This window comes from Psittacula echo (genome assembly GCF_963264785.1).
Source record: "Psittacula echo genome assembly, chromosome: 3".
Taxonomy (NCBI): domain Eukaryota; kingdom Metazoa; phylum Chordata; class Aves; order Psittaciformes; family Psittacidae; genus Psittacula; species Psittacula echo.
Genome location: NC_137736.1, coordinates 127342863 through 127359936, shown reverse-complemented (window position 1 = coordinate 127359936; position 17074 = coordinate 127342863). Strand labels below are relative to the sequence as shown.

At 65.0% G+C, this 17074-nt stretch overlaps 1 protein-coding gene across 1 annotated transcript in view; it reads left to right on the top strand.

Moving 5' to 3' along the window:
- The window catches only part of INPPL1 (inositol polyphosphate phosphatase like 1), a gene marked incomplete at its 5' end in the record, with an annotated part of 18217 nt that extends 2926 nt beyond the window's left edge, over positions 1–15291 (top strand). The window contains 27 exons of the mRNA XM_080613588.1: positions 387–450; positions 1518–1668; positions 1737–1857; positions 2282–2422; positions 2491–2581; positions 3781–3870; positions 4237–4335; positions 4479–4629; positions 4751–4857; positions 5504–5610; positions 6267–6459; positions 7934–8051; positions 8254–8350; positions 8738–8876; positions 8944–9043; positions 9117–9205; positions 10174–10255; positions 10351–10440; positions 10540–10653; positions 10738–10826; positions 11377–11464; positions 11537–11692; positions 12350–12434; positions 12967–13098; positions 13504–13939; positions 14769–14875; positions 15174–15291. Of these exons, the coding sequence (XP_080469714.1) occupies positions 387–450; positions 1518–1668; positions 1737–1857; positions 2282–2422; positions 2491–2581; positions 3781–3870; positions 4237–4335; positions 4479–4629; positions 4751–4857; positions 5504–5610; positions 6267–6459; positions 7934–8051; positions 8254–8350; positions 8738–8876; positions 8944–9043; positions 9117–9205; positions 10174–10255; positions 10351–10440; positions 10540–10653; positions 10738–10826; positions 11377–11464; positions 11537–11692; positions 12350–12434; positions 12967–13098; positions 13504–13939; positions 14769–14875; positions 15174–15264 (3328 nt within the window). The 3' untranslated portion in view covers positions 15265–15291. The remainder of the gene's footprint in view (positions 1–386; positions 451–1517; positions 1669–1736; positions 1858–2281; positions 2423–2490; positions 2582–3780; positions 3871–4236; positions 4336–4478; positions 4630–4750; positions 4858–5503; positions 5611–6266; positions 6460–7933; positions 8052–8253; positions 8351–8737; positions 8877–8943; positions 9044–9116; positions 9206–10173; positions 10256–10350; positions 10441–10539; positions 10654–10737; positions 10827–11376; positions 11465–11536; positions 11693–12349; positions 12435–12966; positions 13099–13503; positions 13940–14768; positions 14876–15173) is intronic.
- Positions 15292–17074: the final 1783 nt, after the last annotated feature.

Here is a 17074-nt window from a genome sequence, read left to right as displayed (position 1 = left end):
GCAGGGGACACAGGGTACCTGGTCTGTGGGGTGCCATGAAGGGACCTGGTACCATGGGGTGACATTGGGGGTCCCAGTGCTGTGGGGAGTGAGTGGCATGAAGGGATCTGGCTTCCATTGGGAAAGGAGCTGCTTCCTGCTGCTCCAGGCTCTGGACATGGGGGTCAATGGTGGGGGCAAGTTGGGGGTCACTCTGGGCCCCATCCAGGACCCCCAGCATCCCCCCCAGAGCCATTTTCCCATGGGATCCACACTGAGACCTGGCAGCCCATAGGGACATGTGGCCCTGGAGCCCCTTGCGATGCTCATGGGTGCCCTATGGGAGGGTCCAGCCCGATGGGGGGACCCCTCGGCATCACCTCCATTGATGCCCCCGTTGCCGGCAGGTTCCAGAAGCACGTGCACACGTACCGCATCCTGCCGGATGAGGAGGACTTCCTGGCCGTGCAGGTGGGGGTCACCCCCGGCCGGGACACGGGAACCCCCCCGAGCCTGGGAATGGGACACGGGGGCAGCGCCCGTTACACCCCGTGTGCCGCGGGGCGCTCAGCGCTGCGGGTGCTGCCGGTGCTGGTGCCGGTGGTGGCGGCCTCTCCTCGGCCGCGTCCCGCCCGGCCCGCGGCGCCGCCGGGTATTTATAGAGCAACAAAAAGCTCTTTGTGCCGGAGGGAGCAGGAAGGAGCCGCTTCCAGGAGGGGAGGCTCCGGCATGGGGCCTGTGCCCAGCGCCTGCCCCCAGTGCCCTGCCTGCACCCTGCCTGCACCCAGCACCCTGCCTGCCCCCAGTGCCCTGCCTGCCCCCAGCGCCCTGCCTGCACCCTGCCTGTGCCCAGCACCCTGCCTGCACCCAGCGCCCTGCCTGCACCCAGCGCCCTGCCTGCACCCTGCCTGTGCCCAGCACCCTGCCTGCCCCCAGCTCCCTGCCTGCACCCTGCCTGTGCCCAGCACCCTGCCTGCCCCCAGCGCCCTGCCTGCCCCCAGCGCCCTGCCTGCACCCTGCCTGCCCCCAGCGCCCTGCCTGCCCCCAGTGCCCTGCCTGCACCCTGCCTGCCCCCATCTCCCTGCCTGCACCCTGCCTGTGCCCAGCACCCTGCCTGCCCCCAGCGCCCTGCCTGCACCCTGCCTGTGCCCAGCACCCTGCCTGCACCCAGTGCCCTGCCTGCACCCAGCACCCTGCCTGCACCCTGGCTGCACCCAGCACCCTGCCTGCACCCAGTGCCCTGCCTGCACCCTGCCTGCACCCAGCACCCTGCCTGCACCCAGTGCCCTGCCTGTGCCCAACACCACGCCTGTACCCTGCCTGTGCCTGCTGTCTGTACCCTGCACCTTGCCAACACCCGCACCCAGCAGCAGCTGCAGCCCCCATGGGGCTCAGCACCACGGGGCAGGCCCTCATCCTACATGGAGGGATGCCCCTGGATGGGGCCTTGCAAGGGCTCTGGATGCCTCCAGGGGTGCCCCCGCCCGGGGGGCTCCCTTGGCCGTGGAGGTGCCGCTCACATCCCCTGTGTCCCGCAGACGTCTCAGGGGGTGCCGGTGCGGCGGTTCCAGACGCTGGGCGAGCTGATCGCGCTGTACCTGCAGCCCAACCAGGGGCTCGTCTGCGCCCTGCTCTTCCCCGTCGAGCGCGACAAGGACCGCGACGCCGCCGAGGACCGGGACTACTCGGGTAAGGGGGGGTCCTGGGGACCCCATAGCCCCTTGGGGCTCTGCCTGACCCGCGCCGCCCCATTGCAGATGGGGACGATGAGAAACCCCCGCTGCCACCGCGCTGCGGCTCCAGCAGCGGCTGCAGCACCTCGGGGGGGCTCAGCCCGGCCGGCCCCGCAGCGGCCGTGCCCGATGGGGCAGCCGAGAGGTGAGGGCAGCAACACCGTGTCCTGTGTGCCCCCGTACCCCCCCTATCCCTGCCCATCCCTGCCCCATTCCTGCCCCGTCCCTGCCCCATCCCATTCTCCCCATCCCCTGCTCCATCCCATCCCTGCCCCATCCCCTGCTCCATCCCTGCCCCTCTCCATGCCCTGCCCCATCGCTGCCCCATCACATCCCTTCTCCATCCCTGCCCCATCACATCCGTTCTCCATCCCTGCCCCATCCCATCCGTTCTCCATCCCTGCCCCATCACATCCGTTCTCCATCCCTGCCCCATCCCATCCCTTCTCCATCCCTGCCCCATCCCATCCCTTCTCCATCCCTGCCCCATCCCCTGCCCATCCCTTCCCCATCTCTGCCCATCCCCATCCCATCGCCTCCTCTCCCATCGCTGTTCCTCCCTCCCGCAGCCCCAACGGTCCCTGCCCGCTGCCTCACGAGTACCTGCGGAGCCCTCAGTACTCGCTGGACCTGGCGGGGGTGCAGGGGGGGGCCACGTCCCTGCCGCACCTGAGCCGGGCACTGGGTGCCTCCTGCCGGCGGCTGCACAGGTGGGTGCGGACCGGGGGTGGGGGGGGGATGTCCGGAGGCTCGGCCCCCGCTGATCCCCCCCCCGCAGTGAAGTGGACAAGGTCCTGGCGGGGCTCGAGACCCTGGCCAAGGTGTTCGACCCCCAGAGCGCCCCCAGCGTGGGCAGGGCCCTGCAGCAGGTGAGGGGCGGCGGGGGGGGGCATCAATGGGGGCTTCAATGGGGGCGTCAATGGGGGCATCAATGGGGGCGTCAGTGGGGGCATCAATGGGGGCATCAATGGGGGCATCAATGGGGGCATCAATGGGGGCGTCAATGGGGGCGTCAATGGGGGCGTCAATGGGGGCATCAATGGGGGCGTCAATGGGGGCGTCAATGGGGGCGTCAGTGGGGGCATCAATGGGGGCATCAATGGGGGCGTCAATGGGGGCATCAATGGGGGCGTCAATGGGGGCGTCAATGGGGGCATCAATGGGGGCGTCAATGGCGGCATCAATGGGGCCGTCAATGGGGGCGTCAGTGGGGGCATCAATGGGGGCATCAGTGGGGGCATCAATGGGGAAGTAATGGGGGCATCAATGGGGGCATCTATGGGGGCGTCAATGGGGGTGTCAATGGGGGCGTCAATGCGGGCATCTATGGGACCGTCAATGGGGGTATCAATGGGACACCCCCGGGGACTGCATGGCCGTGGACGCAGCCATGGGATGTGGTGGGAACACACTGGGGATGCACTGAGAACATAGTGGGAATGCACTGGGAATGTGGTGGGAACATGGTGGAAACTCACTGGGAGCACACTGGTAATGTGGTGGGACCACAGTGGCAATCTGCTGGGGACATGGTGGGAATGGGTGGGAACGTGGTGGAAATGTGGTGGGAACGCACTGGGAATGTAGTGGAAACATGGTGGGAATGCCCTGAGAGCCATAATGGGAATGTGCTGGGGACATGGTGCGAATGTGGTGGGAATTCACTGGGAATGTGGTGGGAAATTCACTGGGAGCACACTGGGAATGTGTTTGGAACATGGTAAGAATGCACTGGGAATGTGGTGGGAACGTGGTGGGGACACTCTGGGAATGTGCTGGGAATACACTGGGAACATGCTGGGAATGTGGTGGGAACATGATGGAAATTTGCTGGGAGCATACTGGGAACGTGGTGGGGGTCCCACCATGCATTATGTGTGGTGGGAAAACCATTGAGAAACATCCATCTGTGGTGGTGGGGGGGGGTCCTGATGCTCTGAGGGAGCTGGGGTGGATGTGTGGGGCTGGGGATGGATGTGTGGGTATGGGGTGGATGTGTGGGGCTGGGGGTGAATGTGGGGGTCTGAAGTGGCCCTGGGGGTCCCATCCCACTGTGGCCCGGTTGCAGCCCATGGGGCAGGGAGGGGAGCAGGAGCTGGAGACGCTGGTGCTGAAGCTGTCGGTGCTGAAGGATTTTCTCTCCAGCATCGAGAAGAAGGTGAATTGGGGGGGTCCCAGCATGGGGGGAGATGGGTTGGGTCCTGGACCAGGTATGGCACCAGCTGGGGCTGCAATGGGATGGTCCCATGGGTGAAGGTTGATGAACACGGTGCTGGGTTGGCCATGGACCTCATGGGTGAAGGTTGGTGGGATGCAGTGCTGGGTTGACCATAGACCCCATGGTGATGTGTTGGTGGACGTGGTGCTGGGTTGGCCATGGACCCCATGAGTGATGGGCTGATGGATGCGGTGATGGGTTGACCATAGACCCCATGGCGATGGGTTGGTGGACGCAGTGCTCAGTGCTGGGTTGACCACGGTGTGATGATGATGGTGATGATGATGGTGGTGGGGGCTCCCCCAGGCTCTGAAGGCTCTGCAGGAGATGAGCTCGGCCGCCCCCAGCACCCCCCCGCAGCCCCTGTCCCGCAAGGCCAAGAGCATCCCGGTGCAGACCTTCGAGGTGAGCCCCATCCCCACCATGGGGAGGGACCCGGGTTGGGGTCAGCATCGCTTGGATCCATCCAGTGCAACACCGAGGGCGCGAAGCCCTTGGGGCGGGCTCTGGGGGTGTCTCCCCTATCACAGCACCCAGTGTCCCCATAGGTGAAGCTGGACGTCACCCTGGGGGACCTGACCAAGATCGGGAAGTCCCAGAAGTACACCTTGAGCGTGGACGTGGAGGGTGGGAAGCTGGTGGTGCTGAAGAAGCAGAAGGACACGCAGGAGGACTGGAACACCTTCACCCATGACAAGAGTGAGGGGGGACCAGGGCGGGCGCAGTTGGGTGTCCCCATCCCCCTGATGGGATGGACTGGGGAGGGTCCTGGTGGCCCCATGGATCCCCCGGCTCATCCCGGCTGCTCCCGCGCTCCCAGTCCGGCAGCTGATCAAATCCCAGCGCGTGCAGAACAAACTGGGCATCGTCTTCGAGAAGGAGAAGGACAAAACGCAGCGGAAGGACTTTGTGTTCGCCAGCGCCAGGGTGGGTCCCACTGGGGATGGGGGTCCCCATTGGGGATGGGAGTTCCATTGGAGATGGGGGGTCCATTGGAGATGGGGGCTCCATTGGAGATGTGGGGTCCATTGGAGATGGGGGCTCCATTGGAGATGTGGGGTCCATTGGAGATGGGGGCTCCATTGGAGATGTGGGGTCCATTGGAGATGGGGGCTCCATTGGAGATGTGGGGTCCATTGGAGATGGGGGCTCCATTGGAGATGTGGGGTCCATTGGAGATGTGGGGTCCATTGGAGATGGGGGCTCCATTGGAGATGTGGGGTCCATTGGAGATGGGGGGTCCATTGGAGATGTGGGGTCCATTGGAGATGTGGGCCCCCATTGGAGATGGGGGGTCCATTGGAGATGTGGGGTCCATTGGAGATGTGGGCCCCCATTGGAGATGTGGGTCCTGCTCGGAGATGGGCGATCCCCACTGGAGGCGGGGGTCCCCATTGGAGATGGGGGGGTCCCCACCGGGGATGGGAGGGGCAGGATTTAGCCCCTGGCTCCCCATGGGGATGGGTGCTGGTGCTGGTGGCTGAGGGATGCGCTTCTGGTCCCTGCCTGGCCCATGGGGTGCTGGGTTGGGGGGTGCTGGGGGGTTCCCCACTGAGCCCCTCATGCCCCACAGAAGCGAGAGGCCTTCTGCCAGCTCCTGCAGCTGATGAAGAACCGCCATTCCCACCAGGATGAGCCCGACATGATCTCCATCTTCATCGGCACGTGGAATATGGGTGAGTGGGGCCGGGGTGGGAGCGTGCTGGGAATGCACTGGGAACGTGGTGGGAATGCGCTGGGAACGCGCTGGGAACACACTGGAATGTGGTGGGACCATGGTGAGAATGCACTGGGAACATGGTGGGAATGCATTGGCAATGTGTTGAGACCATGATTGAGAACATGCTGGAAATGTGGTGGGAATGTGCTGGGAACATGCTGGGAACGTGGTGGGAATGTGCTGGGAACATGCTGGGAACATGGTAGGATCACACTGGGAACGCTCATGGAACATAGTGGGAATGTGCTGGGAACATGGTGGGAACATGCTGGGAATGTGGTGGGAATGTGCTGGGAATGCATTGGGAACATGGTAGGAACACACTGGGAATGCTCTTGGAACATGGTGGGAATGCACTGGGAACATGGTGGGAGCGTGCTGGGAATGTGCTGGGAACACTGGGAACGTGGTAGGATCACACTGGAATGCTCTTGGAACATGGTGGGAGTGAATGGGGAACGCGGTGGGCGCATGGTGGGAACGTGGTGGGAGCGCATCGGGAACGCGACTGGAATGTGGTGGGAACGCGCTGGGAGCGTGGCTTTGGGGGTGCCCCCGAGCTCCAGGAGCCCCTTTGGGTGCACCCCCCCCACGAGCGCCCCCCTCCCGCAGGCAGCGTCCCCCCCCCCAAGAGCATCGCCTCGTGGGTGACGTCCAAGGGGCTGGGCAAGACGCTGGAGGAGGTGTCGGTGGCCATCGCCCACGATATCTACGTGCTGGGCACGCAGGAGAACTCCCTCGGGGACAAGGAGTGGGTGGATTTCCTGCGCGCCGCGCTCAAGGACTGCACCGACCTCGAGTACCGCCCGGTGCGAGCCGGGGGGGCTGAGGGGTGGGGGGGGCCCCGGGGTGAGGGAGGTGATGGCTGAGCCCCGTGGGTCCCAGGGGTTCCGGAGGTGATGGGGATGTTCTGGAGGGTCCTGAGGGGGTTGATGGGTGCTGGGGGGTCTTTGGGGTCCTGGAGGTCTTTAGGGGTGCTGGGGGTCATCGTGGTGCTGGTGTCCCAGAGGTGCCAGGGCTGCGGGGGCTGCCAGGAGTCCCGAGGGTGCTGGGGGTCCCAGGGGTGTCAGTCCCATCACTGGGTGCTTTGGGGTGCCCGGGGGTGTCCCAGGGACCGGCCCTTGGTGGGTGAAGGGGACTGCAAGGAGCCACCCGCGGTGGGGTGATGGTGGTGGTGGTGGCACCGGGGAGTGCCGGTGATGGTGGCACCGGGGGGTGTTGGTGGCATCGGGAGGTTTTGGTGGCACTGGGGGGTGTTGGTGGCACTGGGGGTGTTGGAGGCACCGGGGGGTGTTGGTGGCACTGGGGGGTGTTGGTGGCACTGGGGGTGTTGGTGGCACCAGGGGGTGTTGATGGCACCGGGGGGTGTTGGTGGCACCGGGGGGTGTTGGTGGCACCGGGGGTGTTGGTGGCACCGGGGGGTGTTGGTGGCACCGGGGGGTGTTGGTGACACCAGGGGTGTTGGTGGCACCGGGGGGTGTTGGTGGCACCGGGGGTGTTGGTGGCACCGGGGGGTGTTGGTGGCACCGGGGGGTGTTGGTGACACCAGGGGTGTTGGTGGCACCGGGGGGTGTTGGTGGCACCGGGGGTGTTGGTGGCACCGGGGGGTGTTGGTGGCACCGGGGGGTGTTGGTGACACCAGGGGTGTTGGTGGCACCGGGGGGTGTTGGTGGCACCGGGGGTGTTGGTGGCACCGGGGGGTGTTGGTGACACCAGGGGTGTTGGTGGCACTGGGGGGTGTTGGTGGCACCAGGGGTGTTGGTGGCACCGGGGGGTGTTGGTGACACCAGGGGTGTTGGTGGCACCGGGGGTGTTGGTGACACCAGGGGGGTGTTGGTGACACCGGGGGTGTTGGTGGCACCGGGGGGTGTTGGTGGCACCGGGGGTGTTGGTGGCACTGGGGGGTGTTGGTGGCACCGGGGGGTGTTGGTGGCACTGGGGGGTGTTGATGGCACCGGGGGGTGTTGGTGGCACCGGGGGGTGTTGGTGACACCAGGGGTGTTGGTGGCACTGGGGGGTGTTGGTGGCACCAGGGGTGTTGGCGGCACCGGGGGGTGTTGGCGGCACTGGGGGGTGTTGGCGGCACTGGGGGGTGTTGGTGGCACCAGGGGTGTTGGTGGCACCAGGGGTGTTGGTGACACCGGGGGGTGTTGGTGACACCAGGGGTGTTGGTGGCACTGGGGGGTGTTGGTGACACCAGGGGTGTTGGTGACACCAGGGGTGTTGGTGGCACCAGGGGTGTTGGCGGCACTGGTGGTGCCGGTGACACTGGGGTTACCGCAGGTGGCGGTGCAGGCGCTGTGGAGCATCAAGGTGGTGGTGCTGGTGAAGCCCGAGCACGAGAACCGCATCAGCCACGTGAGCACCTCCAGCGTCAAGACCGGCATCGCCAACACCCTGGGTAGGGGCAGGGATGGGGGGGACAAGGAGGGATGTGGGGGAGGGAATGGGGGGCATGGGGGGTGCTCCCCGTGCCTGGGTGTGCGGGGGGGTCCTGCAGCGCGGGTGTTGCACAAGCAGGGGCTGTGCCTGTGCCCATCGTGGGGGGGCCGTGCTCAGGTGCTGTCCCCGTGCCCCCCCCATGTCCCCCCGTGTCCCTGCAGGGAACAAAGGCGCTGTCGGGGTCTCGTTCATGTTCAATGGCACCTCCCTGGGCTTCGTCAATTGTCACCTGACCTCGGGCAGCGAGAAGACAGCGCGGTGAGACCCACAGAGCACCCACAGCACCCATAGCGTCCATAGCACCCATAGAGCATCCATTGAGTACCCATAGAGCACCAAGAGAGCACCCATAGCACCCAGAGAGCATCCATAAAGCACCCATAGAGCATCCATAGAGCACTCAGAGAGCACCAAGACAGCACCCATAGCACCCATAGAGCATCTGTAGAGCACCCATAGAGCACCCAGAGAACACCCATAGCATCCATAGAGCATCCGTAGGGCACCCAGAGAGCATCCATAGAGCATCAATAGAGCACCCAGAGCACACATTGAACACACATAGAGCACCCAGAGAGCACCCATACAGCACCCAGCATCACCCAGCAGCCCCCAGCGCCCTGACGGTGCCGTGTCCCCGCGCAGGCGGAACCAGAACTACGTGGACATCCTGCGCCTGCTGTCGCTGGGGGACAAGCAGCTGAGCTCCTTCGACATCTCCCTGCGCTTCACCCACCTCTTCTGGTTCGGGGACCTCAACTACCGCCTGGACATGGACATCCAGGTGAGGCCCCGCCGCCAGCCCCGCGCGCCCCGGCCCCAGCCGCTGACCCCCTCCAGCCCTCCCGCAGGAGATCCTCAACTACATCGGGCGCCGGGAGCTGGAGCCGCTGCTCAGGGTGGATCAGCTCAACCTGGAGAAGGAGAAGCACAAAGTGTTCCTGCGCTTCGGTGGGCACCGCGCCGGCGGCACCGCGGGCACCCCGGCGTGCCCAGGGCCTGCTGACCCCCCCCGTCCATGCAGGAGAGGAGGAGATCACGTTCCCCCCCACCTACCGCTACGAGAGGGGCTCCAGGGACACCTACGTGTGGCACAAGCAGAAGCCAACGGGGGTGAGCGGTGATGGGGAGGGGTTATGGTGGGGATGGGGACATGGTGGGGATGGGGCATGGTGGGGATGGGGACATGGTGGGGATGGGGCATGGTGGGGATGGGATTATGGTGGGGATGGGGCATGGTGGGGATGGGGCATGGTGGGGATGGGGCATGGTGGGGATGGGGCATGGTGGGGATGGGATTATGGTGGGGATGGGGCATGGTGGGGATGGGGCATGGTGGGGATGGGGCATGGTGGGGATGGGATTATGGTGGGGATGGGGCATGGTGGGGATGGGGCATGGTGGGGATGGGGCATGGTGGGGATGGGATCATGGTGGGGATGGGGCATGGTGGGGATGGGGACATGGTGGGGATGGGGCATGGTGGGGATGGGGCATGGTGGGGATGGGGACATGGTGGGGATGGGGCATGGTGGGGATGGGGCATGGTGGGGATGGGATCATGGTGGGGATGGGATCATGGTGGGGATGGGGACATGGTGGGGATGGGATCATGGTGGGGATGGGGCATGGTGGGGATGGGGCATGGTGGGGATGGGATCATGGTGGGGATGGGATCATGGTGGGGATGGGGACATGGTGGGGATGGGGCATGGTGGGGATGGGGCATGGTGGGGATGGGGACATGGGGATGGGGCATGGTGGGGATGGGGCATGGTGGGGATGGGGACATGGTGGGGATGGGGCATGGTGGGGATGGGGGCATGGGGGCATGGTGGGGATGGGGCATGGTGGGGATGGGGGCATGGTGGGGATGGGGACATGGTGGGGATGGGGCATGGTGGGGATGGGGCATGGTGGGGATGGGGGCATGGGAGGGATGGGGCATGGTGGGGATGGGGCATGGTGGGGATGGGGGCATGGTTGGGTTTAGGGGGCTCATGTTGGGTTTGGGGGGCTCAGTGTGTGTGTGTGGACCCCCAACCCCCTATGACCCCCTCATTGCTCCTCACCCCTCCCAGGTCCGCACCAACGTGCCCTCATGGTGTGACCGCATCCTCTGGAAGTCCTACCCCGAGACCCACATCAACTGCAACGCCTATGGTGAGCAATGGGAGCCCCGGACACCACGGGCACCCTGACCCCCCATGGGCACTCTGAGCCCCCCATGGGGACCTGACCCCCCCCCTCGCCCTCAGGGTGCACCGATGACATTGTCACCAGTGACCACTCTCCCGTCTTCGCCTCCTTCGAGGTGGGGGTCACGTCCCAGTTTGTCTCCAAGAAAGGTGCCTGCTCCCCCCCCTCCCATCCCCGTGGGTCCCAGCCCTCCCTTGGCACGGTGGGGGGGTCCCGGGGGGGTTCCCCATGCTCTGTGTGCCCCGCAGGGCTCTCCAAGTCCTCGGAGCAGGCGCACATCGAGTTCGAGAGCATCGAGGCCATCGTGAAGACTTCGAGCCGCACCAAGTTCTTCATCGAGTTCTATTCCACCTGCCTGGAAGGTGGGGGGGGGCCGGGGGGGGGTTGGGGCCCTGGGGGGTGTTTGGGGCCCTGGGCGGTGCCGTTTGATGTCCCCCTCACCCCAGAGTTCAAGAAGAGCTTCGAGAACGATGCCCAGAGCAGCGACAACATCAACTTCCTCAAGGTGCAGTGGTCGTCCCGGCAGCTGCCCACGGTGAGGGGGGACGGGGGGGTACAAGCAGGGGGAGCCCCAAGTTCCATCGTCACATCCCATCACATCCTGTGTCATCCCATCACATCCCATCTTATCCCATCACATCCCATCATATCCCATCGCATCCTATGTCATCCCATCACATCCCATCACGTCCAATCTTATCCCGTCACATCCCATCACATCCCATTTATCCCATTACATTCCATTTATCCCATCACATCTGATCACATCCTGTATCATCCTATCACATCCTAACTCATCCCATCGTATCCCAGCACATCCCATGTCATCCTATCTCATCCAGTCACATCCTATCCCGCATCTCATCACATCTCACCACATCCCATCCCATCCTATCACATCCCACCGCATCCCGTCCCATCTCTCATCCCATCTCATCCCATCACATCCTATCTCATCCCATCACATCCTATCTCATCCCATCACATCCCATCTTATCCCATCCCATCCCATCTCTATCCCACCATCTCCCATCATATTCCATCGTATCCCATCCCATCCATCTCACCCTCCTCCACCCCTGCAGCTGAAGCCCATCCTCTCGGACATCGAGTACCTGCAGGACCAGCACCTCCTGCTCACCGTCAAGTCCCTCGATGGCTACGAGTCCTATGGTGAGTGCCTCCGTCCCGGCGGGGGGGTTATTCCCATGGATGCCGCTCACCCCATTCCCGGCTCGTGCCCAGGGGAGTGTGTGATCGCGCTCAAGTCCATGATCGGCAGCACGGCGCAGCAGTTCCTCACCTTCCTGTCGCACCGCGGCGAGGAGACCGGCAACATCCGCGGCTCCATGCGGGTGCGGGTGCCCGCCGAGCGCCTGGGCACGCGCGAGAGGCTCTATGGTGAGGGACCCCCATGGGGATGTATGGGATCCTCCACTGGGATCCTCCATTGGGATGATGGGATCCTCCACTGGGATCCTCCACTGGGATGATAAGATCCTCCACTGGGATCCTCCACTGGGATGATGAGATCCTCCACTGGGATCCTCCATTGGGATGATGGGATCCTCCATTGGGATCCTCCACTGGGATGATGAGATCCTCCACTGGGATCCTCCATTGGGATGATGGGATCCTCCACTGGGATCCTCCACTGGGATGATGAGATCCTCCACTGGGATCCTCCATTGGGATGATGGGATCCTCCACTGGGATGATGGGATACTCCATTGGGATGATGGGATCCTCCATTGGGATCCTCCATTGGGATGATGGGATCCTCCTTTGGGATGTATGGGAACCCCCACTGGGGTGATGGGATCCTCCACTGGGATGATGGGGTCCTTTGATGGGATCCTCCACTGGGATGATGGGATCCTCCATTGGGATGTATGGGGTCCTCCATTGAGATGTATGGGATCCCCCATTGGGATGTATGGGATCCCCCATTGGGATGTATGGGGTCCTCCATTGGGATGTGTGGGATCCTCCATTGGGATGTGTGGGATCCTCCATTGGGATGTATGGGACGCCCCCGTGACCTCCTCCCCCCGGCAGAGTGGATCAGTGTTGACAAGGATGAGGCCTCCGCCAGCAAGGGGAAGGTGCCGCTGGGTGCCAGGGCCACCCAGGACTGTGCCAGGTATGGGCAGGGGTCATGGGGGGGCCTGGGGGGTTCAGGTGTCCCCGGATCCCATGGGATCATGGGTGGTGCTGGGAGCATCCCGCTGGGATGGTGGATGGGATGTGGTGGGGATGGTCCCGGTGCTGACTATTGCAGGGATGGGGTTTCAGTGCCTTTGACACCCTGTGCTGGGGGTCCAAGCACCATCCTGGTACCTCCAAACCCCTTCCTGGTGCATCCAAGACCCATCCCGGGCATCTGAGCCCCATCCCAGTGCATCCAGTCCCCATCCCAGTGCATCCATGCCCCATCCTGGTGCATCCAAACACTATTCCAGTGCATGTGAACCCCATCCCTGGGGTCTGAGCACTATCCTGGGGATTTGAGTCCCATCCTTGGGGTCTGAGCTCCATCCTGGTACGTCCAAGCGCCATCCTGGTGCATCCAAGCCTTATCCCAGTGATCCGAGCCCCATCCCTCTGCATCTGACCCCCATTTTGGTGCATCCAACCCCATCCCCATTCACCCCCATGTATCCCCTATCCTGCAGATCCTCCACCCGCAAGCCCGCTGCCGATCCCTCCACCATTGCCAAGCCTGCGGAGGAGCCGGAGCAGGGCAGCACCATCCCTGCCCCACGGCCCCCAGCCCCACACCGCAGGGATGAGCCCACCCCCAGCCGGTGCGTGTGGCAGGACCATGGACCCCCTATAACCCATGGACCCCCCATCACCCATGGGACACCCCTGTCACCCATGGACCCCTATCACCCGTGGGACCCCCCTATCACCCATGGACCTCCATCACCCATGGGACCCCATCACCCATGGGACCCCCCCATCACCCGTGGGACCCTCCTATCACCCATGGGACCCCATCACCCATGGGACCCCATCACCCATGGGACCCCCCCATCACCCATGGGACCCCCCCGTCACCCAAGGACCCCCATCACCCATGGGACCCCATCACCCATGGGACCCCCCTATCACCCATGGGACCCCATCACCCATGGGATCCCCCCGTCACCCATGGACCCCCATCACCCTTTGCCCCCCATCACCCTTTGCCCTCCCGCTGCCCGCAGAGCCAAGCCGGAGCCGGAGCCGCTGCAGAACAGCTTCAACAACCCCGCTTACTACGTGCTGGAGGGGGTCCCGCACCGGCGCCGCGCCTCGAGCCCCCCCGCGCCGCGGGACGGGAGCTCCTCGGACGAGGACGCGCTCAACCTCCCCCCGCCCGACTTCCCCCCCCCGCCGCTGCCGCGGGACCTGGCGGAGCCTCCGGTGCCCGCGGGCCGGGAGGAGCCGCGGCCCCGGCCCGGCCCCACCGAGGGGCTCCCCCCGCGGCTGCAGCCGGGCCCGGGCGGCGCCGACGGCTCCTGCTCCGTGCTGCAGATGGCGAAGAGCCTGAGCGAGGAGGAGTTCGGGGCCGCCCCGCGCCTGCTCCACGAGTACGGGCGCGGCGGCGCCTTCCACACGCACCCGATCCGGGAGAGCATCCAGGAGGACCTGGCCGAGGAGGTGGGGACGGAGGAGCGGGAGATGGGAGCGGGGAGATGGGAGCGGGAGATGGGAGCGGGAGATGGGAGCGGGGAGATGGGAGCGGGAGATGGGAGCGGGAGATGGGAGCGGGGAGATGGGAGCGGGAGATGGGAGCGGGAGATGGGAGCGGGGAGATGGGAGCGGGGAGATGGGAGCGGGAGATGGGAGCGGGAGATGGGAGCGGGGAGATGGGAGCGGGGAGATGGGAGCGGGAGATGGGAGCGGGAGATGGGAGCGGGAGATGGGAGCGGGGAGATGGGAGCGGGAGATGGGAGCGGGAGATGGGAGCGGGGAGATGGGAGCGGGAGATGGGAGCGGGGAGATGGGAGCGGGAGATGGGAGCGGGAGATGGGAGCGGGGAGATGGGAGCGGGAGATGGGAGCGGGGAGATGGGAGCGGGGAGATGGGAGCGGGAGATGGGAGCGGGAGATGGGAGCGGGGAGATGGGAGCGGGAGATGGGAGCGGGAGATGGGAGCGGGAGATGGGAGCGGGAGATGGGAGCGGGGAGATGGGAGCGGGAGATGGGAGCGGGGAGATGGGAGCGGGAGATGGGAGCGGGGAGATGGGAGCGGGGAGATGGGAGCGGGAGATGGGAGCGGGGAGATGGGAGAGGGGTGATGGGTAATGAGGGGGTGATGGGTGATGGGGGGGTAATGGGACCCCGGTGTCCCTTATTGTGGTTCATTTTGGGGGTGACACTCAGGGTGCTGTGGGGCTGTGGGGTGCCGCTGGTGGATGTTGGGGGTGCTGTGGAACATGGGTGGGTGCCATGGGGTGCTGTAGGGTGACAATGGGTGCTCTCCGCAGGCGGTGGGCGCTGGGGGTGCTGTGGGGGTCTGGCTGCGGGCTCTGGGGCTGCAGAGGTACGAGCAGGGGCTGGTGCACAACGGCTGGGACGACCTCGAGTTCCTCAGGTGAGTGGGGGGGGGACCCGGAAACACCCCCAGGACCCTGCCCCTGTCACCCCCCATCACCCATCGCATCCTCCCTGGGGGGGGCCCACTGGTGCCGGGGGGGGGGATTCTGCCCTTGGGGAGACCCCCAAGGGGTCCCATTGATGCTTGTGGGGGGTCCCCACTGCCCTTGAGAGTGTCCCTGCTGCCCCCCCCACCAGCATCACCCATTGGCCAGAGCCTGGGTGTGCACCCGGGAACCCCATGGGGTGGGTGCCCCCCTTTGGTGCTGTCACCCCCATGTGTGTGTCCCCCCCAGTGACATCACGGAGGAGGACTTGGAGGAGGCCGGAGTGCGGGATCCGGGCCACAAGCGCGTCCTCCTGGAGAGCCTCCAGCTCCGCAAGTAGCTGGGATCCTGCATCCCGGCAGCATCCTGGATCCCAGCAGCCTGGATCCACATCCCATTGCCCCGGATCCTGGATCCCACCAGCACCAGCAGCACCAGGACCCCCCATCCTGGGCGCTGGGCAATGGGGGTTTAGGGGTGCAGGGGGGGTTTGGGGGTGCTGGGACCTGGTCAGACAATTTCAGGGGGTCCCATCATGGGGCTCCCCTTGGTTAAATTATTTCTTATTTATTGGGGGGTCCTGGGGGGGGGGTTGGGGTGACCCCCACCCCCCCAGGACCTCAGGGTGCCCCCTCGGCCCCTTGCACCCAGGGAGGAGGAAGCTCTGAGCAACGCTGTGGCTCAACCCAAGTGCCTTCATGATGCCAAGTTGGGATGTGGGAAACAGGAGATGGGAGATGGGATGGGATGGGATGCGATGAGATGGGATGGGGGTGCTCTGCCAGCCCCCATGGGAGACACCAGGGAGACCTCAAGGTGCCCGTTCCCACCCATAGGTTCCCATCACCACCATGGGGTCCCATAATCACCTATGGGGTCCCATCACCACCATGGGGTCCTATCATCACCAATAGGGTCCCATCCCCACCCATGGGGTCCCACCACAGCAGAACCCCACCAGTGCCTTCACCCAACGCCCCCTCCCATCACCACCAGTGCCTTGGGGTGCCCCCCCCTCCCCAGTTTGCCCATCAGGTACTGCTTACTGGATCCGTCCCCCCCGGGGCTGCGTTACCCATGGGGGCAGCAGGGCTGGAACCAGGACCCCCCCATGGGTGCTCAGCCACCACCCTCACCAAGTGCCCTTCCACAGGGGGTCCCCAGGGAAAGGGTCTCTCTAGAATGGGGGGTCCCCAGGGTGGTTGCTCAGGACAGGGAGACCCCAGGATAGGGCATCACCATTAAGGGGGCATCACCATTAGGGGGGTTCCCCATGGCGGGGGTCCCCAGGATGGGGTGATCCCCAGAACAGGGGGTCCCCAGGGTGGGGGTCACCCACCAATGTGTCCCCCCCAGGCTCTCCCTGTCCCTATGGGCTGCACCCCAGGATCAATGGGGGGTGATGGGGGGCGATGGATGCTCCCAGCCCCCCCATCTCCCCCCTCCCTTCATCGGGCCCCCCCCCGTGTCCCCCCAGTTCTGCTCCGGCTGAAGATGAAGGATGGGCCCGACCCCCCCCGCCCCCCCGCACCCCCTTTGGTGTGAACTTGACCCAGTAAAGCCTCGAGTCGTGTCCGTGTCCGTGTCCGTGTCCGTGTCCGTGTCCCGGCTGCGGGTTCCGGGATCTGAGGGGATTCCCTGCGGGTCAATGGGATGAACCCACCCCGAGACTCCTGGGATTGAGGAGGGGGGGGTGGGATGGGGAACCGGGAACCGGAGTGGCCCAGGAGCCTCCGCGCTGGTTGTATTGGAGCCAGAATGGACGGGGTGCTCCAAACTGGCTGTACTGGGACCAGTATAGTCCAGGACCCTCCAAACTGGCTGTAGTGGTCGCAGCAGGATGGGGACCCTCCGGACTGGCTGTGCTGGTCCCAGCACCATGGGAGAGCCTCCAGACTGGCCACTGCGGTCCCACTATGGGGGTGCTCCCCAGGTCCCTCCTGGGGGGGTTGACCTGGGGGGGAGTCAATGAGGGGAGTCCCGGGGGGGGGAGCATCAGTGGAGGGTGAGGTGCTCCTGGGGGGGGGTCAGGGGGGGTCATTGAGGGGGGTCCCCGGAGTGGGGGTCGGGGGGGGCTGGTGCCTCATCAATAAATTAAGTTTATTGGATTAACGCCATTTGCAAACAGGGCAATAAATTACAACCGGTTA